This window comes from Salmo salar, chromosome ssa11 (genome assembly GCF_905237065.1).
Source record: "Salmo salar chromosome ssa11, Ssal_v3.1, whole genome shotgun sequence".
NCBI classification, from domain to species: Eukaryota; Metazoa; Chordata; class Actinopteri; order Salmoniformes; family Salmonidae; genus Salmo; species Salmo salar.
In genome coordinates this window covers 48,107,416-48,130,134 of record NC_059452.1, presented here as the reverse complement: position 1 = coordinate 48,130,134, position 22,719 = coordinate 48,107,416, and the positions used below count along the sequence as shown (strand labels likewise).

General features: G+C 46.0%; 2 protein-coding genes across 2 annotated transcripts in view; one reads left to right on the top strand and one right to left on the bottom strand.

Moving 5' to 3' along the window:
- LOC106595801 (large neutral amino acids transporter small subunit 1) overlaps positions 1-3,310 on the top strand; it is an 82,711-nt gene extending 79,401 nt beyond the window's left edge. The window contains exons 8-10 of the mRNA XM_045689715.1: positions 973-1,122; positions 1,208-1,385; positions 2,300-3,310. Of these exons, the coding sequence (XP_045545671.1) occupies positions 973-1,122; positions 1,208-1,385; positions 2,300-2,355 (384 nt within the window). The 3' untranslated portion in view covers positions 2,356-3,310. The remainder of the gene's footprint in view (positions 1-972; positions 1,123-1,207; positions 1,386-2,299) is intronic.
- Positions 3,311-7,191: 3,881 nt separating this feature from the next.
- LOC106594184 (junctophilin-3) overlaps positions 7,192-22,719 on the bottom strand; it is a 30,302-nt gene continuing 14,774 nt past the window's right edge. The window contains exons 2-6 of the mRNA XM_045689714.1: positions 18,406-18,693; positions 17,668-18,172; positions 14,057-14,193; positions 9,574-10,829; positions 7,192-8,168 (exon numbers count right to left, since the gene is read on the bottom strand). Coding sequence (XP_045545670.1) covers positions 8,088-8,168; positions 9,574-10,829; positions 14,057-14,193; positions 17,668-18,172; positions 18,406-18,693 — 2,267 coding nt within the window. The 3' untranslated portion in view covers positions 7,192-8,087. The remainder of the gene's footprint in view (positions 8,169-9,573; positions 10,830-14,056; positions 14,194-17,667; positions 18,173-18,405; positions 18,694-22,719) is intronic.

Below are 22,719 nucleotides of genomic sequence, written 5' to 3'. Positions count from 1 at the left end.
GCTGTATGTTGTCTCTCTCTCTCTCAGTGCATTGTGATGGTGCTGTATGTTGTCTCTCTCTCTCAGTACATAATGACGGTGCTGTATGTTGTCTCTCTCTGTGCATAGTGACGGTGCTGTATGTTGTCTCTCTCTCTCTCAGTGCATTGTGATGGTGCTGTATGTTCTCTCTCTCAGTACATAGTGACGGTGCTGTATGTTGTCTCTCTCTCTCTCTCAGTACATAGTGACGGTGCTGTATGTTGTCTCTCTCTCTCTCAGTGCATAGTGACGGTGCTGTCTCTCTCTGTGCATAGTGACGGTGCTGTGTGTTGTCTCTCTGTGCATAGTGACGGTGCTGTATGTTCTCTTACTCTCTCAGTGCATAATGATGGTGCTGTATGTTCTCTTACTCTCTCAGTGCATAATGATGGTGCTGTATGTTCTCTTACTCTCTCAGTACATATTGATGGTGCTGTATGATCTCTTATTCTCTCAGTGCATAGTGACGGTGCTGTATGTTCTCTCTCTCTGTGCATAATGACGGTGCTGTATGTTCTCTTACTCTCTCAGTGCATAGTGACGGTGCTGTATGTTCTCTTATTCTCTCAGTACATAGTGACGGTGCTGTATGTTCTCCTACTCTCTCAGTACATAGTGACGGTGCTGTATGTTGTCTCTCTCAGTGCATAGTGACGGTGCTGTATGTTGTCTCTCTCTCTCTCTCTCTCTCTCTCTCTCTCTCTCTCTCTCTCTCTCTCAGTACATAATGACGGTGCTGTATGTTCTCCTACTCTCTCAGTACATAATGACGGTGCTGTATGTTCTCTTACTCTCTCAGTACATAGTGACGGTGCTGTATGTTGTCTCTCTCTGTGCATAGTGACGGTGCTGTATGTTCTCTTACTCTCTCAGTGCATAGTGACGGTGCTGTATGTTCTCCTACTCTCTCAGTACTATGTGACGGTGCTGTATGTTGTCTCTCTCTCTCAGTGCATTATGACGTTGCTGTACGCATTATCCAGCGACATCTTCTCTATCATCAACTTCTTCAGCTTTTTCAACTGGCTCTGCGTCTCCATGGCCATCATCGGCATGATGTGGCTGCGATACAGGAGACCTGAACTGGAGCGACCCATCAAGGTAAGTCTGTCTGTGTGTATCCGTTTGTATAAGTATTTCTGTGTGTGTTTCTCCTGTGGGTCCTACATCGTTGTGTGTGTTCCAGGTCAATCTCCTACTCCCGGTGAGTTTCGTGGTAGCGTGTGTTTTCCTCATTGTGGTGTCATTTTGGAAGACGCCCGTGGAGTGTGGCATCGGCTTCGGGATCATCGCCACTGGAGTACCCGTCTATTTCTTTGGTGTTTGGTGGCAGAAAAAACCCAGCTGGATCATCAATGGCATCAGTGAGTAATTTACAGCATAATAAAATCACTAAACTATCACTTCTACTAACAAGGTTAATGTACAGTACACATCAAGATACTAAACTATCACTTCTACTAACAAGGTTAATGTACAGTACACATCAAGATACTCAACTAGCACTTCTACTAACAAGGTTAATGTACAGTACACATCAAGATACTCAACTAGCACTTCTACTAACAAGGTTAATGTACAGTACACATCAAGATACTCAACTATCACTTCTACTAACAAGGTTAATGTACAGTACACATCAATATACTAAACTATCACTTCTACTAACAAGGTTAATGTACAGTAAACATCAATATACTAAACTATCACTTCTACTAACAAGGTTAATGTACAGTACACATTAATATACTAAACTATCACTTCTACTAACAAGGTTAATGTACAGTACACATTAATATACTAAACTATCACTTCTACTAACAAGGTTAATGTACAGTACACATCAAGATGACATCTAGATTAATTAAATACACTACTACTACTACTACTACTACTACTGCTGTGCTACTTCTACTACTACTGTACTACTACTACTACTAGTACTACTACTAACACTACTGCTGTGCTACTACTACTACTGTACTACTACTACTACTATTACTGCTACTGCTACTACTACTACTACTAACACTACTGCTGTGCTACTACTATTACTGTACTACTACTGTACTACTACTACTATTACTGCTGCTACTACTACTGCTACTACTACTACTACTACTACTACTACTACTAATACTGCTACTATTACTGCTGCTACTACTACTACTACTACTGCTAGTACTACTACTACTACTACTACTACTACTACTAGTAGTACTACTAGTACTACTGCTGATGATGAAAGGGTGTAATAGTAGAGCTGGTTTTCTTGCAGGCTTGTTGACCGTGTTCTGTCAGAAGCTGCTCAACGTGGTTCCTCAGGACTCATGAACTCAACCTATTCTCCACTGCAACCCAAGCCACTGTACCACCACTGAAGCAGTACTGGACGGTTAATGTGTGTTCATCTCAGGCTGATCACTCTGAATACTCTCTAACCTTTGACCCCTAACCTTGATTAAGGAGTCAGTGGGGATGGGGGTGGGTTTATTGTGTCCAGAAGGAAGGGGTGGGGGACCAACTAGTAAGTAGGCCTAACTATTTGGCTCTTTACACAGAAAACCCACCTTGCTGTCTTTTCTTTACATTTTCAAACCGTCTTTTCAGTATCTTGTCTTTGTTTATATTTCTTCCTATATTTAAATAGCAGTTATGTAGACTGTGTTTTTCTTATTTTGACAGTGTCTTTAAATGTTAAACTGGGGAGTTCTAGAGGTGTACTTAGCAGGGTTAGGCTCAATTTCAATTCCATTCAGAAAGTAAACCAAATTCCAATTTTTCCTAATTGAAATGCATTGAAGAGAATATTAATTTCATTGTAGTTCCTGAATTGAAATGGAATTGACCCCAGCCCTGATACTGTTCCCCATACGCCGAAGACGTGGATGTCGATTAAGGCAGCCTCTGATTCAGAGGGTTTGGGTTAAATGCGGAAGACACCATTTCAGTTGAATACATTCAGTTGGACAACTGACTAGGTATCCCCCCTTTCCTTTCCCTTTTATTTACATAACTGGTAGTATGAAGGCATGATATTTGGTCCTGAAGAAGTTCGTTCTTTAGGAAGTGCACATCTCGGAAGGTAAAATAGTTACTAGAATTCAGAATTATAAGTCGGAGTTCTAGAGTCCCCAGGCTCCATTCCTACAGAGAGAGAGACAGGAGGAGAGACAGACAGGAGGAGAGAGGAGAGACAGACAGGAGGAGAGAGGAGAGACAGACAGGAGGAGAGAGGAGAGACAGACAGGAGGAGAGAGGAGAGACAGACAGGAGGAGAGAGGAGAGACAGACAGGAGGAGAGAGGAGAGACAGACAGGAGGAGAGAGGAGAGACAGACAGGAGGAGAGAGGAGAGACAGACAGGAGGAGAGAGGGAGACATGAGGAGAGAGGAGAGAGAGAGACAGGAGGAGAGAGAGAGACAGGAGGAGAGAGGAGAGAGACAGACAGGAGGAGAGAGGAGAGAGAGAGACAGGGGGAGAGAGAGAGACAGGGGGAGAGAGGAGAAAGAGAGTCAGGAGAGAGAGAGAAGAAAGAGAGTCAGGAGAGAGAGAGAGAGAGACAGGAGGAGAGAGGAGAGAGAGACAAGAGGAGAGAGAGAGACAGGAGGAGAGAGGAGAGAAGGCGCCGGCTGGAGGACGAGATGACCTATTGAACTAGTTATCTAATGTTATCATCGGTTGTTGCTGTCTGTATTCTACTGACAGATTCTGAGACAGGATGAGAGAGGAGAGAGAGAGACGGGGGGACAGGAGAGAGAGACAGGAGGAGAGAGGAGAGAGAGACAGGAGGAGATAGGAGGAGAGAGACAGAAGGAGACAGGAGGAGAGAGAGAGTTGTTACTGTCTGTATTCTACCGACAGATTCGGAGAGAGACAGGAGGAGAGAGGAGAGAGAGAGAGAGACAGGGGGGGACAGGAGAGAGAGAGGAGGAGAGAGGAGAGAGAGACAGGAGGAGATAGGAGAGAGAGACAGGAGGAGAGAGGAGAGAGAGAGAGACAGGGGGGGACAGGAGAGAGAGACAGGAGGAGATAGGAGAGAGAGACAGGAGGAGACAGGAGGAGAGAGGAGAGAGAGAGAGACAGGGGGGGACAGGAGAGAGAGAGGAGGAGAGAGGAGAGAGAGACAGGAGGAGATAGGAGAGAGAGACAGGAGGAGACAGGAGGAGAGAGGAGAGAGAGACAGGAGGAGATAGGAGAGAGAGAGAGACAGGGGGGGACAGGAGAGAGAGAGGAGAGAGAGACAGGAGGAGATAGGAGAGACATGAGGAGAGACAGGAGAGGGGAGAGAGAGAGACAGGAGGAGAGAGGAGAGAGAGAGACAGGAGGAAAGAGGAGAGAGAGAGAGACAGGAGGAGAGAGGAGAGAGAGAGACAGGAGGAAAGAGGAGAGAGAGAGAGACAAGAGGAGAGAGAGACAGGAGGAGAGAGGAGAGAGAGAGAGTTGTTACTGTCTGTATTCTACCAACAGAGATATTCCTGAAGCTTTTTTGACACTTCCTGTGCCTTGTCTTGTTGTTTTGTTTTTTTAATACTCTGTTTGCTCTGAATGTTACAAACTCTATTTTTATATGAAATACCAAGACATTGTTCTAAGTGTCCTCCCTGTGCTGCACTTTGAATGTGAATTTGGTTTTATAAATAAAGTTTTTGAAACAACCAATGATGACGGGAGTGAAGAGTGATTGTCGTTTGGGGTTTTGAATGTTGTTTTTTGAGGACTGGCTGACCTTTTTACACTTTGGTTGTATTGACAGTAACATACTGCAGAAAGACAAGTCAATCCAGTTAGCCTGTAGTTACTATACATTCATACAGTTAGAATGGATTTGAACATGTGAAATCCAGTCTACTATACGTGTGTGTGTGAGGCTATATGAGGAGAGCAGCAGTAACCACACCGACGCCCACACACAGTCATTTCAGACATTTCATTATTTTTCTCCACATATCATAAACCAAAAGCATAAGAAAGAGCATGCTTGGGCATGCAATGATGTCACAACATGATGTCACCGGGTGCCGAGTATAAAACAGCAGAACAGATTTTTAGCTCATTCATAAAACTCTGGATCGACATTTTTAAAATCCACAGGAGTTTTTTTTTTAAAAGCTAGCGTTTTATTTATTTGACACCGATGATGGTCTCTGCCTCAGCGCCAGCCACCTGTTGCTGGGTAAAAACACTAGGCGAGCCGGAGAGAGAGAGACTCACAAACTGACTGACACCAGATTGAGCAGGCTAAACAAACATGCTGAAAAACATCTCATGGGGCCCCCAGCATGTCTGGAGGTGACACTGAAGGAGAACACACCCAGGCTGTATTCCCAAATAGCACTCTATTCACTATATACCATGCACCATTCTGGACCAGGGCCCACGCGCTACTGTTCTCCCAAAGTAGTGCACTAGGTATATAGGGAAGAAGGTGCCATTTGGGACTTTGGACTGGTCTGGAAGAGACCCAGTTCTCCCTGTGGACTGGTCTGGAAGAAGGCCGACTGGGAGAGAGACTAAACAGTGCATGCCACTTCAGGAGGGGTCAACCTTTCACCATTCTGAAGGTCAACCCCCCTCCCAGACTGCATTTCCCACCAGGGGTGTTTCATCAAGTCAATCATTACATTAATAAAAAATAAATAAATACGAGGCACTCAGCATTCTCTCTGTCTGGCAAAATGCTCAAAAGTAACAAACATCTGAATAATAATGATACATACATATATATATATATATATATATATATATATATATATTTAGAATCAGTGTTATAACGTAACAGTCTCAACGCTGTACACAGGGGCAAGCCTGAATTATCCCACTCCATAGTCCTCACTATGTCAGTAGTGTGTGTGTGTGTGTGTGTGTGTGTGTGTGTGTGTGTGTGTGGACACTGCGTGTGTTTTGTTGTGTAAGTGATAGGGTTGAGATCATTCATGAATGATTCATGAATAAAAAAAAAAACTCATAGAAAAGTGTGGGTTTTTATTCAATTCATGAATCGAATCTTAAATCTTAAAAATGTCAGTTTCCTGATTCGACTGAATGTGAAACGGCATTGATCCCAACTCTCGGTTCATAGCTGCAGTGAAGTGAATCATCAGAAGTGATGTCTAGGTGGGTTTGTGTACAAATGGAGAACAACAGATGTAAAACACAGAGGGATAGAAAGATGCTATTTTAACTGCACACACCCTCATGCAATGGCGTGTGTGTGTGTGTGTGTGTGTGTGTGTGTGTGTGTGTGTGTGTGTGTGTGTGTGTGTGTGTGTGAGAGAGTGTGTATGTGAGAGAGTGTGTGTGTGCGTGTGTGTGTGTGAGAGTGTGTATGTGAGAGAGTGTGTGTGTGAGAAAGTGTGTATGTGTGAGAGAGTATGTATGTGAGAGAGTGTGTGTGTGCGTGTGTATGTGTGAGAGAGTGTGTGTGTGAGAGAGTGTATATGTGAGAGAGTGTGTGTGCGAGAGAGTGTATATGTGAGAGTGTGTGTGTGTGTGTGAGAGAGTGTGTGTGTGAGAGAGTGTATATGTGAGAGAGTGTGTGTGTGTGAGTGTGTGTGTGTGTGCGTGTGTGTGTGTGAGAGAGTGTGTGTGTGCGTGTGTATGTGTGAGAGAGTGTGTGTGTGAGAGAGTGTATATGTGAGAGAGTGTATATGTGAGAGAGTGTGTGAGAGAGAGTGTGTGTGAGAGAGAGTGTGAGAGAGAGTGTGTGAGAGAGAGTGTGAGAGAGAGTGTGTGAGAGAGTGTGTGTGTGAGAGTGTGTGTGAGAGAGAGTGTGTGTGAGAGTGTGTGTGAGAGAGAGTGTGTGTGAGAGAGTGTGTGAGAGAGAGTGTGTGTGAGAGAGTGTGTGTGTGAGAGTGTGTGTGAGAGAGAGTGTGTGAGAGAGAGTGTGTGTGAGAGAGTGTGTGTGAGAGAGAGTGTGTGAGAGAGAGTGTGTGTGAGAGAGTGTGTGTGTGAGAGAGAGTGTGTGTGAGAGAGAGTGTGAGAGAGAGTGTATATGTGAGAGAGAGTGTGTGTGAGAGTGTGTGTGTGAGAGAGAGTGTGTGAGAGAGAGTGTGTGAGTGTGTGTGAGAGAGAGTGTGTGTGAGAGAGAGTGTGTGAGAGAGAGTGTGTGAGAGAGAGTGTGTGTGAGAGTGTGAGAGAGAGTGTGTGTGAGAGAGAGTGTGTGTGTGAGAGAGAGTGTGTGAGAGAGAGTGTGAGAGAGAGTGTGTGTGAGAGAGAGTGTGTGTGAGAGAGTGTGTGTGTGTGAGAGTGTGTGTGAGAGAGAGTGTGTGAGAGAGAGAGTGTGTGGCGGAGCCCTTTAACATGGATCTACTCTTGCAGCATAGTTTGGTAGCATAGATCAGGACTACGTCCCTAATGGCACCTTATACCCTCTATCATGCACTATGTTTAACTGTAGCCCCCATAGAGCTCTGGTCTAAAGTAGTACACTATATAGGGAATAGGGTGCCATTTGAGAGGCATCCCAGCAGTTGGTAGATGAGGCCATAGGGTATAGGGTTAGGGGCTAGGGTGGGCTAGCATGTCATATTGTTAAGTGGGATAAAGTGTAGGACAGAGGGTGCTGTACACTAGTCTTGGATGGATGGGGCCAAGTGGACATAGTCTGTGCCCTGTGTATCCTGTCCTCTATACAGCAGGTGCCCTGCTAACAAAACCCGTGCATTTGTGGCCACCACATCACATCACACCATCTCAAAGCTTCCACAGTCGTAATGCAATACCTTTCGACGTGGTTGCAAGCACAACAAAAGGAAATTCATTCAAAAAAACTGTAGTGTTTTAGAAACTCAAGGCAGATAGATAAATCCGTTGAATTATATACCTTCACTGAGTCTGTGACATGAGATGAGATAAACATCAAGGGGTGGAGAAGAGAACGACAGGCGGTTAACAACAATAGAAACACCGTGCTGTTGATGTCCGTCGTCACTCCTCCGCTCCTTCCACGCTGCAGGCTCCAGTTGGCTGGGCAGAGTCATGTCTGTATCAGTAATAACTCATATAATATAAGTCATAATAATAATAATAATAATAATAGGACTTAGTAGATCATAGAAGGAAAGTTAAATAAAGAAATGGATGAAGAGGATGGCTACTCCAATATTGAGCAATATAACCATGACTACCAGGACACAGCTGGAGCCCTGGGAGAGACAGGAGGAGAGAGGAGAGAGAGACAGGAGGAGAGAGAGACAGGAGGAGAGAGGAGAGAGAGAGAGAAAGGAGGAGGGAGAGAGACAGGAGGAGAGAGGAGAGAGACGGGAGGAGAGAGGATAGAGAGAGAAAGGAGGAGAGAGGAAAAGAGAGAGACAGGAGGAGGGAGAGAGACAGGAGGAGAGAGGAGGAGAGAGGAGGAGAGAGTAGAGAGAGAGGAAGGAGGAGAAAGGAGGTGGGAGAGAGACAGAAGGAGAGAGGAGAGAGAGAGAGACAGGAGGAGGGAGAGAGACAGGAGGAAAGAGAAGAGGAGAGACAGGAGAGAGACAGGAGGAGAGGAGAGAGTGACGAGAGGAGAGAGGAGAGAGAGAGAGAAAGGAGGAGAGAGGAGGGAGAGAGACAGGAGGAGAGAGGAGAGAGAGAGATGGGAGGAGAGAGGAGGGAGAGAGACAGACAGGAGGAAAGAGAAGAGAGAGCGACAGGAGAGAGATAGGAGGAGAGAGGAGAGAGGTGAGAGAGAGACAGTAGGAGAGAGGAGAGAGCGAGAGAGAGAGAGAAAGGAGAAGAGAGGAGAGAGATAGAGAGGAGAGAGCGAGAGAGAGAAAGGAGAAGAGAGATAGACAGGAGGAGAGAGGAGAGGGGAGAAAGAGACAGGAGAAGAGAAGAGAGAGAGAGACAGGAGGAGAGAGGAGAGAGACAGGAGAGAGAAGAGAGAAAGTGTTAATTCTCAGACTTCATTTTACAGTCAAGAGTATAGTATCAGTATTTAAAACTAGAGGTCCAGTTTACAGACCAATCTGATTCTACAGTTAAGAGTATAGTATCAGTATTTAAAACCTGAGGTCCAGTTTACAGACCAATCTGATTCTACAGTTAAGAGTATAGTATCAGTATTTAAAACCTGAGGTCCAGTTTACAGATCAATCTGATTCTACAGTTAAGAGTATAGTATCAGTATTTAAAACCTGAGGTCCAGTTTACAGACCAATCTGATTCTACAGTTAAGAGTATAGTATCAGTATTTAAAACCTGAGGTCCAGTTTACAGACCAATCTGATTCTACAGTTAAGAGTATAGTATCAGTATTTAAAACCTGAGGTCCAGTTTACAGACCAATCTGATTCTACAGTTAAGAGTATAGTATCAGTATTTAAAACCTGAGGTCCAGTTTGCAGATCAATCTGATTCTACAGTTAAGAGTATAGTATCAGTATTTAAAACCTGAGGTCCAGTTTGCAGATCAATCTGATTCTACAGTTAAGAGTATAGTATCAGTATTTAAAACCTGAGGTCCAGTTTACAGATCAATCTGATTCTACAGTTAAGAGTATAGTATCAGTATTTAAAACCTGAGGTCCAGTTTACAGATCAATCTGATACCAATAAATCACTCACTGAGTTTGATTTGAGGGTGAGGTGCTCCCCGTCCTGCTCCAAGGTGATTGGCTGAGACTTGAGAGGCGGGGAGAGAGTGAGGTCCCTGTGCAGGGGCCACTCCTCCTGCTCCGCCCCCACATTCAGAGTGTCCAGCATCTGTACAGAGTCCATGGAGCCCTCCTTGACCGGCCGCAGGCCCCGCGGGCGCAGCCTGCTTTTGGGGCCCGGGCCAGGGGACATCTGGGTAGTGGAGTCCAGAGGCTGGAACCTCATGTCTACTGTGTAGTCTCCCAGCCTGTCCTCCTCCTCCTCTCGGTCCGTGAGGCGCGAGTGGGCAGGGCTCCACCGCATGGCGCCGTCGGCAGTCCAGCCCCCTGCGGGGCTGTCGAGCCCGGGGTCGGGCAAGGCATGCTTGCTAAGCTTGTGATTGGATGAGATGTGCTGTTGCTTGGAATGGTGGTTGGAGTACACATGCTCTCGGGGGTCGTTGTGATTGGCTGAGGAGACATGGTCCTTTGGGATGTGATTGGAGCAGGTATAATCTTGGCACGACTTGTGATTGGAAGAAGCATGCTCAGAAGTCTTGTGATTGGACAGATTATGCTCCAAGGCATTGTGATTGGATGAAATGTGCACCTGCTGCTTGTAATTGGAAGAGGCATTCTCACAGGCCCTGTGATTGGTGGAGGAGGAGGAATGATCCCATGTTTTGTGATTGGACGGCATGTACTCCCTCGACTTGTGATTGGATGAAGTGTGCTTTGAGGGCTTCTGGTTGTACGAGGAGGAGTGCTCCCACAACCTATAGGAAGAGGAAGTATGCTCCCGGGACTTCTCCCTCGGTTTGTGGTTGGATGGGGCCTGCTCGTGGCCATTGACTTGTCCCTCCTGCTCCTCCAGTAGAGATGGCGTGGTGGATCGGCTGCTGTGAACCCCCCGGTCTGGATACAGGTCCTCTGTCCAGTTGTTAGCTCCTCCCCTCTGGAGATCCATGCCCCGCCCCTCCACTAGCACCTGTATCTCTGCTCCTCCGTGGTCGTCCACAGCGCTCTGCCGCATGAAGCAGGCATTCCTGGGACGGTGGGAGTGGCCGTGTTTAGAGGTTGGCGGGCTGCGAGGGGGTGAGGGGGGGACGCTCAGGACTGGGCTGAGGTCAGGCGTTATCACGGGAGGCGTGGTGTCCGGGGTGCACAGCTCAGGACTGTCAGTTCCCGTGGAAACGATCTCGTGGTCTTTGTTGTCCTGGTGCTTATTGGGCCGCTGGCACTCCAGACCTGACAGACGGGCAGACAGACAGGCAGACAGGCAGACAGGCGGGAGGAGACAAAGCACAATGAATGAGGTGATTTGGCAGAGATCCACCAGACATACAGTACCAGTCTAAAGTTTGGACACACCTACTCATTCCATGGCTTTTCTTTCTTTTTTGACTATTTTCTACATTGTAGAATAATAGTGAAGACATCAAAACTATGAAATAACACATATGGAATAATGTAGTAACCAAAAAAACTGTTAAACAAATCAAAATATATTTTATATTTGAGATTCTTCAAAGTAGCCACCCTTTGCCTTGATGACATCTTTGCACACTCTTGGTATTCTCTCAACCAGCTCCATGAGGTAGTCCCCTGGAATGCATTTCAATTAAACGGTTTGCCTTGTTAAAAGTTAATTTGTGGAATTTCTTTCCTTTAAATGCATTTGAGCCAATCAGTTGTGTTGTGACAAGGTAGGGGTGGTATACAGAAGATAGCCCTATTTGATAAAAGACAAAGTCCATATTATGGCAAGAACAGCTCAAATAAGCAAAGAGAAATGACAGTCCACCATTACTTTAAGACTTTGAAAGTGCAGTCACAAATACCATCAAGTGGTATGTTGAAATTGGCTCTCATGAGGACCGCCACAGGAAAGGAAGACCCAGAGTACCTCTGCTGCAGAGGATAATTAGAGTTACCAGCCTCAGATTGCAACCCAAATAAATGCTTCACAGAGTTCAAGTAACAGACACATCTCAACATCAACTGTTCAGAGGAGACTGTGAGAATCAGGCCTTCATGGTCGATTTGCTGCAAAGAAACCACTACTAAAGGACACCAATAAGAAAAAGAGACTTGCTTGGGCCAAGAAACATGAGCAATGGACATTAGACTGGTGGAAATCTGTCCTTTGGTCTGATGAGTCAAAATTTGAGATTTTTGTCTTTGTGAGATGCAAAGTCGGTGAACGGATGATCTCCGCCTGTGTGGTTCCCACCGTGAAGCATGGAGGAGGAGATGTGATGATGTGGGGGTGCTTTGCTGGTGACAATGTTTGTGATTTATTTAGAATTCAAGGCACACTTAACCAGCATGGCTACCACAGCATTCTGCAGCAAAACGCCATCCAATCTGGTTTGCGCTTAGCGGGACTATCATTTGTTTTTCAACAGGACAATGACCCAACACACCTCCAGGCTGTGTATGGGCTATTTGACCAAGAAGGAGAGTGATGGGGTGCTGCATCAGATGACCTGGCCTACAGAATCACCCGACCTCAACCCAATTGAGATGGTTTGGGATGAGCTGGACCGCAGAGTGAAGAAAAAGCAGCCAACAAGTGCTCAGCATATGTGGGAACTCCTTCAAGACTGTTGGAAAAGCATTCCAGGTGAAGCTGGTTGAGAGAACGCCAAGAGTGTGCAAAACTGTCATCAGTTTTGCACACTCTTGGTGGCTACTTTGAAGAATCTAAAATCAAAAATCTATTTTGATTTGTTAAACACCTTTTTGGTTATGTAATGCCCTGGCCATAGAGAGGGGTTTTTGTTATTTATTTTGGTTAGGCCAGGGTGTTACATTGGGTGGGCGTTCTATGTTCATTTTTCTATGTTTTTGTATTTCTTTGTTTTGGGCCGTGTGTGGCTCCCAATCAGGCACAGCTGAAGTTCGTTGTTGTTGATTGGGAGTCACACATAAGGAGCATGTGTTTCCTTTGGGTTTTGTGGGGGATTGTTTCTGTTTAGTGTTTTGCACCTGACAGGACTGTTTGGCTGTCGGTTTCCTTGTTTTGTTTTTGTATAGTGTTCTTGCTTAATTAAATTCAAAAATGAACACTAACTCCGCTGCGTATTGGTCCACTTTCTCAGACGATGACTTCTCTGTTTTGTCTGAGGACGAAGACAGCCGTTACAGGTTACTACATGTATCCATATGTGTTATGTCATAGTGTTGATGTCTTGACTATTATTCTACAATGTAGAAAAAATAAAGAAAAATCCTTGAATGAGTAGGTGTTCTAAAACTTTTGACTGGTACTGTACATCAGGATTACACAGCTAGACCACTGTGTTAACTCAGGTAAGAGGACAATATAAGGAGAATCATATTACACAGCTAGACCACTGTGTTAACTCAGGTAAGAGGACACTATAAGGAGAATAATATTACACAGCTAGACCACTGTGTTAACTCAGGTAAGAGGACACTATAATGATAATAATATTACACAGCTAGACCACTGTGTTAACTCAGGTAGGAGTACAATGTAATGAGAATAATATTACACAGCTAGACCACTGTGTTAACTCAGGTAGGAGGACAATGTAATGAGAATAATATTACACAGCTAGACCACTGTGTTAACTCAGGTAGGAGTACAATGTAATGAGAATAATATTACACAGCTAGACCACTGTGTTAACTCAGGTAGGAGGACAATGTAATGAGAATAATATTACACAGCTAGACCACTGTGTTAACTCAGGTAGGAGGACAATGTAATGATAATAATATTACACAGCTAGACCACTGTGTTAACTCAGGTAAGAGGACAATGTAATGAGAATAATATTACACAGCTAGACCACTGTGTTAACTCAGGTAAGAGGACAATGTAATGAGAATAATATTACACAGCTAGACCACTGTGTTAACTCAGGTAAGAGGACAATATAATGAGAATGTCACGACTTCCGCCGAAGTCGGGTCCTCTCCTTGTTCGGGCGGCGCTCGGCGGTTGGCTTCGCCGGTCTTCTAGCCATCATCGATCCCCTTTTCATTTTCCGTGTGTTTTGTCTTGTCTTTCCTCACACCTGGTTTCAATTCCCTCAATCACCTGTTGTGTATTTAACCCTATGTTCCCCCCATGTCTTTGTGTGGGATTGTTTGTTGTTAGTGCTTGTGCACGTGTTGATTGGTGCGTGACGGGTTTTTGTTACCCATATCTTATTATTTTTTATGCCGTGGGTTTTGCTATTAAACTGCTCCGGCTATTACCAAGTTCTGCTCTCCTGCGTCTGATTTCCCTGCCACCGGTTACGCACCCCTTACAGAGAATTAGAATTTGGATACACTACTGACTGAATCCAACCCTGACTGAATCCAACCCTCTGTAAAGGAAGTTTCAATAAAGTTACTTCAAATTCTACAATTATTTGAATTATTTTTCTCTGCCTGGTTGGTTGGGCATGTATACAGTAGTTACTGTAGCTAAGTCAATTTCTCTGTGATTGACTCACCATTGGATTCACCGTTTCCATGGATATGGAAGGACGGCGAGAGTTCCTTGGCAGCGACCCTGGCCATCCGACATTCCTCACTAGCCTTCAGGGCCACACCTTCAGCTGCATCCGCCTTTCCCCTGGCGTGGCTCATCCTGACAGACAGAGAGAGACAGAGAGACACAGAGAGAGACAGAGAGAGAGACACAGAGAGAAAGACACAGAGAGAAAGACACAGAGAAAGAGAGTCGGAGAGAGAGAGACAGAGAGAGAGACACAGAGAGAAAGACACAGAGAGAGAGAGACAGAGAGAGAGAGACACAGAGAGAAAGACACAGAGAAAGAGAGACAGATAATAAATTACTTTATGTAGATGCTGTGTGAAGATTTCCATCTGTGTGTAGATTGTCTTGGTGCTGTGTGTTGCCTTATTAAGGACTGTTGTGTACAGTCATGGCCAAAAGTTTTGAGAATGACACAAATATTAATTTTCACAAAGTCTGCTGCCTCTGTATGATGGCAATTTGCATATACTCCAGAATGTTATGAAGAATGATCAGATGAACTGCAATTAATTGCAAAGTCCCTCTTTGCCATGCAAATGAACTGAATCCCCCCCAAAACATTTCCACTGCATTTCAGCCCTGCCACAAAAGGACCAGCTGACATCATGTCAGTGATTCTCTCGTTAACACAGGTGTGAGTGTTGACGAGGACAAGGCTGGAGATCACTCTGTCATGCTGATTGAGATTGAATAACAGACTGGAAGCTTCAAAAGGAGGGTGGTGCTTGGAATCATTGTTCTTCCTCTGCCAACCATGGTTACCTGCAAGGAAACACGTGCCGTCATCATTGCTTTGCACAGAAAGGGCTTCACAGGCAAGGATATTGCTGCCAGTAATATTGCACCTAAATCAACCATTTATCGGATCATCAAGAACTTCAAGGAGAGCAGTTCAATTGTTGTATAGAAGGCTTCAGGTTGCCCAAGAAAGTCCAGCAAGCACCAGGACCGTCTCCTAAAGTTGATTCAGCTGCAGGATCGGGGCACCATCAGTACAGAGCTTGCTTAGGAATGGCAGCAGGCAGGTGTGAGTGCATCTACACACACAGTGAGGCGAAGACCTTTGGAGGATGGCCTGGTGTCAAGAAGGGCAGCTAAGAAGCAACTTCTCTCCAGGAAAAACACCAGGGACAGACTGATATTCTGCAAAAGGTACAGGGATTGGACTGCTGAGGACTGGGGTAAAGTCATTTTCTCTGATGAATCCCCTTTCCGATTGTTTGGGGCATCCGGAAAAAGCTTGTCCGGAGAAGACAAGGTGAGCGCTACCATCAGTCCTGTGTCTTGCTAACAGTAAAGCATCCTGAGACCATTCAAGTGTGGGGTTGCTTCTCAGCCAAGGGAGTGGGCTCACTCACAATTTTGCCTAAGAACACAGCCATTAATAAAGAATGGTACCAACACATCCTCCGAGAGCAACTTCTCCCAACCATCCAGGAACAGTTTGGTGATGAACAAAGCCTTTTCCAACATAATGGTGCACCTTGCAATAAGGCAAAAGTGATAACTAAGTGTCTCGGGGAACGAAACATTGATATTTTGGGTCCATGGCCAGGAAACTCCCCAGACCTTAATCCCATTGGAACTTGTGGTCAATCCTCAAGAGGTGGGTGGACAAACAAAAACCCACAAATTCTGACAAACTCCAAGCATTGATTATGCAAGAATGGGCTGGCATCAGTCAGGATGTGGCCCAGAAGTTAATTGACAGCATGCCAGGGCGGATTGCAGAGGTCTTGAAAAAGAAGGGTCAACACTGCAAATATTGACTCTTTGCATCAACTTCATGTAATTGTCAATAAAAGCCTTTGACACTTATGAAATGCTTGTAATTATACTTCAGTATTCCATAGTAACATCTGACAAAAATATCTAAAGACACTGAAGCAGAAAACTTTGTGGAAATTAATATTTGTGTCATTCTCAAAACTTTTGGCCACGACTGTATCTGTCTGGCCTGTTTTTTCTTTACCAGGATGGTTCTCTTTTTGAGACTGTTCCTCCAGTGAGTATAATATTTTCCCGGAACATTCTAGGAAATGGCCTGGTTTTCTGTTCAGCCTTTTTCATCCATTTTATGTGTTGACGATAGAATGACATCCAGAACCTGTTTTCTGATTACAATCCACTCCTTGTGTCAAATGTGTTTGGCATGACAAGGACTGGCAAGGAGTGGAATGTTTCCACAAACAGATCCCAACAGGACTGCACAGCCACCCACTGTATCACCATGATCCCAACAGGACAGCACAGCCATTCACTGTATCACTATGATCCCAACAGGACAGCTCAGCCATCCACTGTACCACCATGATCCCAACAGGACTGCTCAGCCATCCACTGTACCACCATGATCCCAACAGGACTGCTCAGCCATCCACTGTATCACTATGATCCCAACAGGACAGCACAGCCATCCACTGTATCACCATGATCCCAACAGGACAGCACAGACATCCACTGTATCACTATGATCCTAACAGGACAGCACAAACATCCACTGTATCACTATGATCCCAACAGGACTGCTCAGCCATCCATTGTATCACTATGATCCCAACAGGACAGCACAGCCATCCACTGTATCACTATGATCCCAACAGGACAGCTCAGCCATCCACTGTATCACTATGATCCCAACAGGACTGCTCAGCCATCCACTGTATCACTATGATCCCAACAGGACTGCTCAGCCATCCACTGTATCACTATGATCCCAACAGGACAGCTCAGCCATCCACTGTATCACTATGATCCCAACAAGACTGCTCAGCCATCCACTGTATCACTATGATCCCAACAGGACTGCTCAGCCATCCACTGTATTACTATGATCCCAACAGGAGAGCTCAGCCATCCACTGAATCACTATGATCCCAACAGGACAGCACAGCCATCCACTGTATCACTATGATCCCAACAGGACTGCTCAGCCATCCACTGTATCACTATGATCCCAACAGGACAGCACAGCCATCCACTGTATCACTATGATCCCAACAGGACTGCTCAGCCATCCACTGTATCACTATGATCCCAACAGGACAGCACAGCCATCCACTGTATCACTATGATCCCAACAGGACAGCTCAGCCATCCACTGTATCACTATGATCCCAACAGGACAGCTCAGCCATCCACTGTATCACTATGATCCCAACAGGACTGCTCAGCCATCCACTGTATCACTATGATCCCAACAGGACTGCTCAGCCAGAATTTGGCTGACCTGTTATCTCAGTACGGTACAACCATACTGCTTGAAGAGTTGCTGAGACTACAGGTCTATCGGACCCCTAGGGACAGTTTACCTGACCCAGATTAAACCTATTTCTGGACTAAAAAACAACCTTTCATGGATTTTCTCAACTAGGCCTTTTAGTCTGGAAACCGGCCCATTTGGCACATCGCAAGATAACAGAGAATCTATAAATGCACTTGTCAAAGACAAAGATGTTGGCCACCTTCTCCAGTTCTCAAACCTAAGCCTAACCTTAGCCCTAGCTTTAACCCAACTACTGTTACCACAGCAACAGAGATCAACACCATGGGTCTATTTCTCACCTGGACAGGGCAATCTCTGCCTTCTGCTTGGCGATGTCTGCAGCCTTCTCAGCCGCTTCCACTGCCCGCTCCACCTTTTCCCTGATCTTACTGGCTCTCAGAGGAATCAGGTTCTTCCGCTTCCCGCTGACCAGCGCGTTCTGCTTGTACTTCCCTTCCTCTTTGGTGCCGTCGGGGAACGTTGTACAGCCATAACCGTGCCGCTTGTTGGCCACCCACTCCCCCTCGTAGCGTAGACCGTCAGAGCGCCGGCTCACGCCCCAACCCGCCCGCTGGTCGCTGCGCCACTCGCCGGCGTAGGCCTCGGTGACCGTGGCATCCACAGGAGCACCCTGCTCGCCATCCTGGCTAGCGTTGGAGTGTATGTCGGAGGCGGCAGAGGAGACGGTGCTCATACCGGCCTCACTGCAGAACGAGCTCTGTTTACTCAGCTGGCTGGCCAGGGAACTCTTGGACTCGGAGCGACGCAGCTTCAGACCACTCAGGATCGACTGACGGAAACGGCCTGGGATATGAGACGACAACGTTATTTATCCTACAATATGATATGATACAACTTTACAGAAATGGACAACTGACATACAAACACAAGCATGACATAATAACACATACAATGGGAAATCCAGTCCATATCAAAGTGCAAGGCCAATAGACTAGAAAAGCAGGGCTAATGGATATTTAAGTGGTAGCCCATAGAGCCCGACCAGCTGCCCACAAACAGCACATCAGAAGTGTCACCTTTCCTCTTCCCCCGACGGTCAGCCTCGCTGGGTGCAGTTAGAGCGAAGCCCCCCCTCCCCACAGGACTCCCGACCAGCCCGCCCCCCACCACCCCGTCGGCAGGCGAGACGGCGGTCCCGGTGCCGTCCTCCAGCAGGGTGGGGGGCCCGTGGATGTGCTCGGAGCGGAGGGAGTTTATGGACGTTCGGAGCGGGTAGAGGATGACGGCCGCCATGCCGTATGGCACGCTCTGCCGGACACCATAGCCGTGCCGCATCCCCCCCAGCCACTGGCCCTGGAACGTACCTATAGGAAGGAGTCACAGGTCAAGGGTCAAATTATAGGGCGATCTGAGGGCATGCATTGCACCACAAAACCAATTAGGTCACCCCCCAGAAATGTGCATGGATGGAAAGAGGCATAACATAAGGCTTATTATGAGACATTATAAAAGGCTCTTAGTGCTTATAACATTTACATTTTAGTCATTTAGCAGACGCTCTTATCCAGAGCGACTTACAGTAGTGAATGCGTACATTTCATACAATTTTATTTTAAACATTTTTACTGGCCCCCTGTGGGAATCGAACCCACAACCCTGGCGTTGCACACACCATGTGGCGTTGCAAACACCATGCTCTACCAACTGAGCCACAGGGAAGTAATAAAGCATTATACCTGCATGCTTTGTGACATTGTATAATCATTGGGAGAAAATTCTCACTTTGGGTAGCAGGAAGTGACTAACTGATATCACACACATGGTTTGTTAATTCTGTTTTAATCAACTAGGGCCTAAAGAGAGAGACATTATTTTACATCAACATTCGAGCTCTGCTACCTGGCTTACTTCAGGTGAAAGAGGTCTAATAGGACTGTATGATGGGATGACTGGTCTGAAACGACTATCTATACATGAAAGTAATATGGGGATATAATAGGAGTAAGGGACCGACACATCATGCCATGACAACAGTTTAACCCTTGTGTGGTGTTCGGGTCTGTGGGACCCATTTTCAATGTTTACTCAAATAAAAATGATACAATTCATTATTTTTTCAACCTGAGACTCATTGGCCATGGCTCATTTTCATTGAACGCACACTGTGAACCCCCTACACATTTATATTACATATGAGGTGTTAGGTCAGCTGGACCGCAGGGTAATAAAAGTGTGGGAAAGTGTGTGTGTAGGTGAAAACAAGTAAAAATGAAACAACAAGGTTTGCTGCCTTCACTCTGTCTTCCTCCTCCCTGGGCCTGCTGTACACACAGCACCAAGAACCTGTCTGTCTCCTTGCCTGTCTGTCTGTCTCCCTGCCTGTCTCCCACTCTTTACCCTTTGTAGTGTGTGAAACTACACAATGTCTTGCGGGAACCTGCACAATGTTATTACAGTATATTATTTCAATACATTATTTTGATACATTGTTAAAAATTCAGTATGTTCCCACAGTCTACCCCAGCCAGGTGCAAATTGGGGGAGGGACACAACAAATAAACAGCTTTGCATGTGTGGCTCCTCAACACAATCAATCAGTATGGCAAAAAGAATCTCTGCTCAGAGAGCCTTAGAATTTATTTATTTTTACAGAGAGAGAAGCTAGTGTGGAAGGAACGGAAGATGAAGAAATTTCAGAATATGAGGATCATGTCTCTGTCAATTCGTAGTCTGACTGTGAGTTGGAGGAAGAGGATGAGATTGACCCTCAGCCAGCCCCAGGACCAGCCCGTTAGCAACTAGCTCATCAGCAGCCTACAGGAGGAGAAATATGGATGTAAAAAAAATTGTTAAATTGAATGGTGTTCTTGCCCAAGGAATGAGCCACCCCACATGACTGCTAATGGGATAAGGATGCAACCAGGGCCAACGCGGATGGTGGGTACTCATTTCATACAAGTAGTGTAGGACATAAAGTCTTCTTTTCAACTGTTCATCCCAGACACCATCCAGAAAATCATTCTGGACTGCACTAATTTGGAGGGAAGGTGTGTTTTTGGAGAGAGATGGAAGGAGTTGGACCAAACTCATTTACATGCATACTTTGGGGTTCTTATCCTTGTTGGTGTTTTCAGATCCAATGGAGAATCCACAGAATCCATGTGGGATGGAGAAACTGGCAGATAACTTTTCCGTGCAATAATTTCTATGGAAAACCACATTATTTCCAGGATTATCCGCTTCGATAACCAAGTCACAAGACCAGCTCGGCGGCAGAGAGACAAGCTAGCTGCAATCAGGTCAGTGTGGGACAAGTGAATGGACAGGCTTCCCCTGTTTTACAACCCTGGGCCGAACGTTACTGTTGATGAGCAGCTTATGCCATTTAGGGGCCGCTGCCCTTCAGGCAGTTCATACCGTCTAAACCCACAAAATATGGAATCAAGATCTGGGCTGCCTGTGATGCTGATTCATCATATGCGTGGAACTTGCAAGTGTATACGGGGAAGCTAGATGGAGGAGCCCCTGAGAAGAACCAAGGGATGAGTGTTGTCCTGGACGTGACACAGGGACTCCGTGTCCACAACATCAGGATGCGATAACTTTTTTATTTCGCACAAGCTGGGACAGGAGCTCCTCAAGAGGAAGCTGACGATAGTAGGAACATTACAAAAAAACAAGGCAGAGCTCCCACCTCAGCTGTTGAATACACGGAACAGGCCTATCAATTCCTCTAAGTTTGTGTTCACGGCCGACACGTCCCTAGTGTCCAACTTGCCAAAGAAAGAATGTGGTACTCATGAGTACTCTGCATAGGGATGGGAGAATCTGTGGCCAGGAATATCAAAAAACAGAAATCATAATGGATTACAATGCCACAAAGGAGGGGTGGGCAATTTAGACAAGCTGGTGATTGGCTACAGCTACAAAAGAAGAACCCTACGCTGGCCACTTGGGATACTCTTCAACATTTTTGGACATCTCGGCGTACAACGAGTTTGTCATCTGGCAGGCGTTGAACCCAGATTGGAACAGAGGGAAGCTCCAGAGGAGATGGCTCTTTCTCGAGGAGCTGGGCAAAGCATTGGAAAGACCTCAAATTCAGAGGAGGTGTCACATCCCAAGGACCCCAGCTTCTGCAGCCATCGTGAGGAGGATTCAGGAGGAGGATGCTGGTGCCCCATCCGCCCGACCCACAGAACCAACAACTCCAATACCGGAAGTAAGTGTGAGTGATGTTGTGCATGTGTGTGTGTCTGACTCTCCTACCTTGGCCTGCTGTAACTATATAGGTGAGTGAGTGAGTGAGTGAGTGAGTGAGTGAGTGAGTGAGATGTTAGTAAAATCCCTGAACTAGGAGTTTTCATCATTCTAGATTACAGCCACAAGCAACAAGAAGAAGCGCTGCGATGTGTGTGGACCCAAGAAGGACAGGAAGACACAGTTTCATGCATCAAGTGCAATAAATTGTCACACGCTGATCTGTTTCACCTGTCTTGTGATTGTCTCCACCCCCTCCAGGTGTCGCTTATTATCCCTGGTGTATTTATCCCTGTGTTTCCTGTCTCTCTGGGACAGTGTATTTATCCCTGTGTTTCCTGTCTCTTTGGGCCAGTGTATTTATCCCTGTGTTTCCTGTCTGTCTGAGCCAGTGTATTTATCCTTGTTTCCTGTCTCTCTGAGCCAGTGTATTTATCCCTGTGTTTCCTGTCTCTCTGAGCCAGTGTATTTATCCCTGTGTTTCCTGTCTCTCTGGGCCAGTGTATTTATCCCTGTGTTTCCTGTCTCTCTGAGCCAGTGTATTTATCCCTGTGTTTCCTGTCTCTCTGGGCCAGTGTATTTATCCCTGTGTTTCCTGTCTCTCTGAGCCAGTGTATTTATCCCTGTGTTTCCTGTCTCTCTGAGCCAGTGTATTTATCCCTGTGTTTCCTGTCTCTCTGGGCCAGTGTATTTATCCCTGTGTTTCCTGTCTCTCTGAGCCAGTGTATTTATCCCTGTGTTTCCTGTCTCTCTGAGCCAGTGTATTTATCCCTGTGTTTCCTGTCTCTCTGGGCCAGTGTATTTATCCCTGTGTTTCCTGTCTCTCTGGGCCAGTTCGTCTTGTATGTTTTCCAAGTCAACCAGCGTTTTTACCCATCTCCTGCTTCTATTCTCTTTTGTTAGTCCTCACGTTTTTTTGACCTTTGCCTGTTTTCTGGACTCCGTACCCGCCTGCCTGACCATTCTGCCTGCCCTGACCTCGAGCCTGCCTGCCTGCCACTCTGTCCCTCCTGGACTCTGAACTGGTTTTGACCTTTTGCCTGTCCACGACCATTCTCTTGCCTACCCCTTTAGGATTATTTAATAAATATCAAGACTCAAACCATCTGCCTTCCATGTCTGCATCTGGG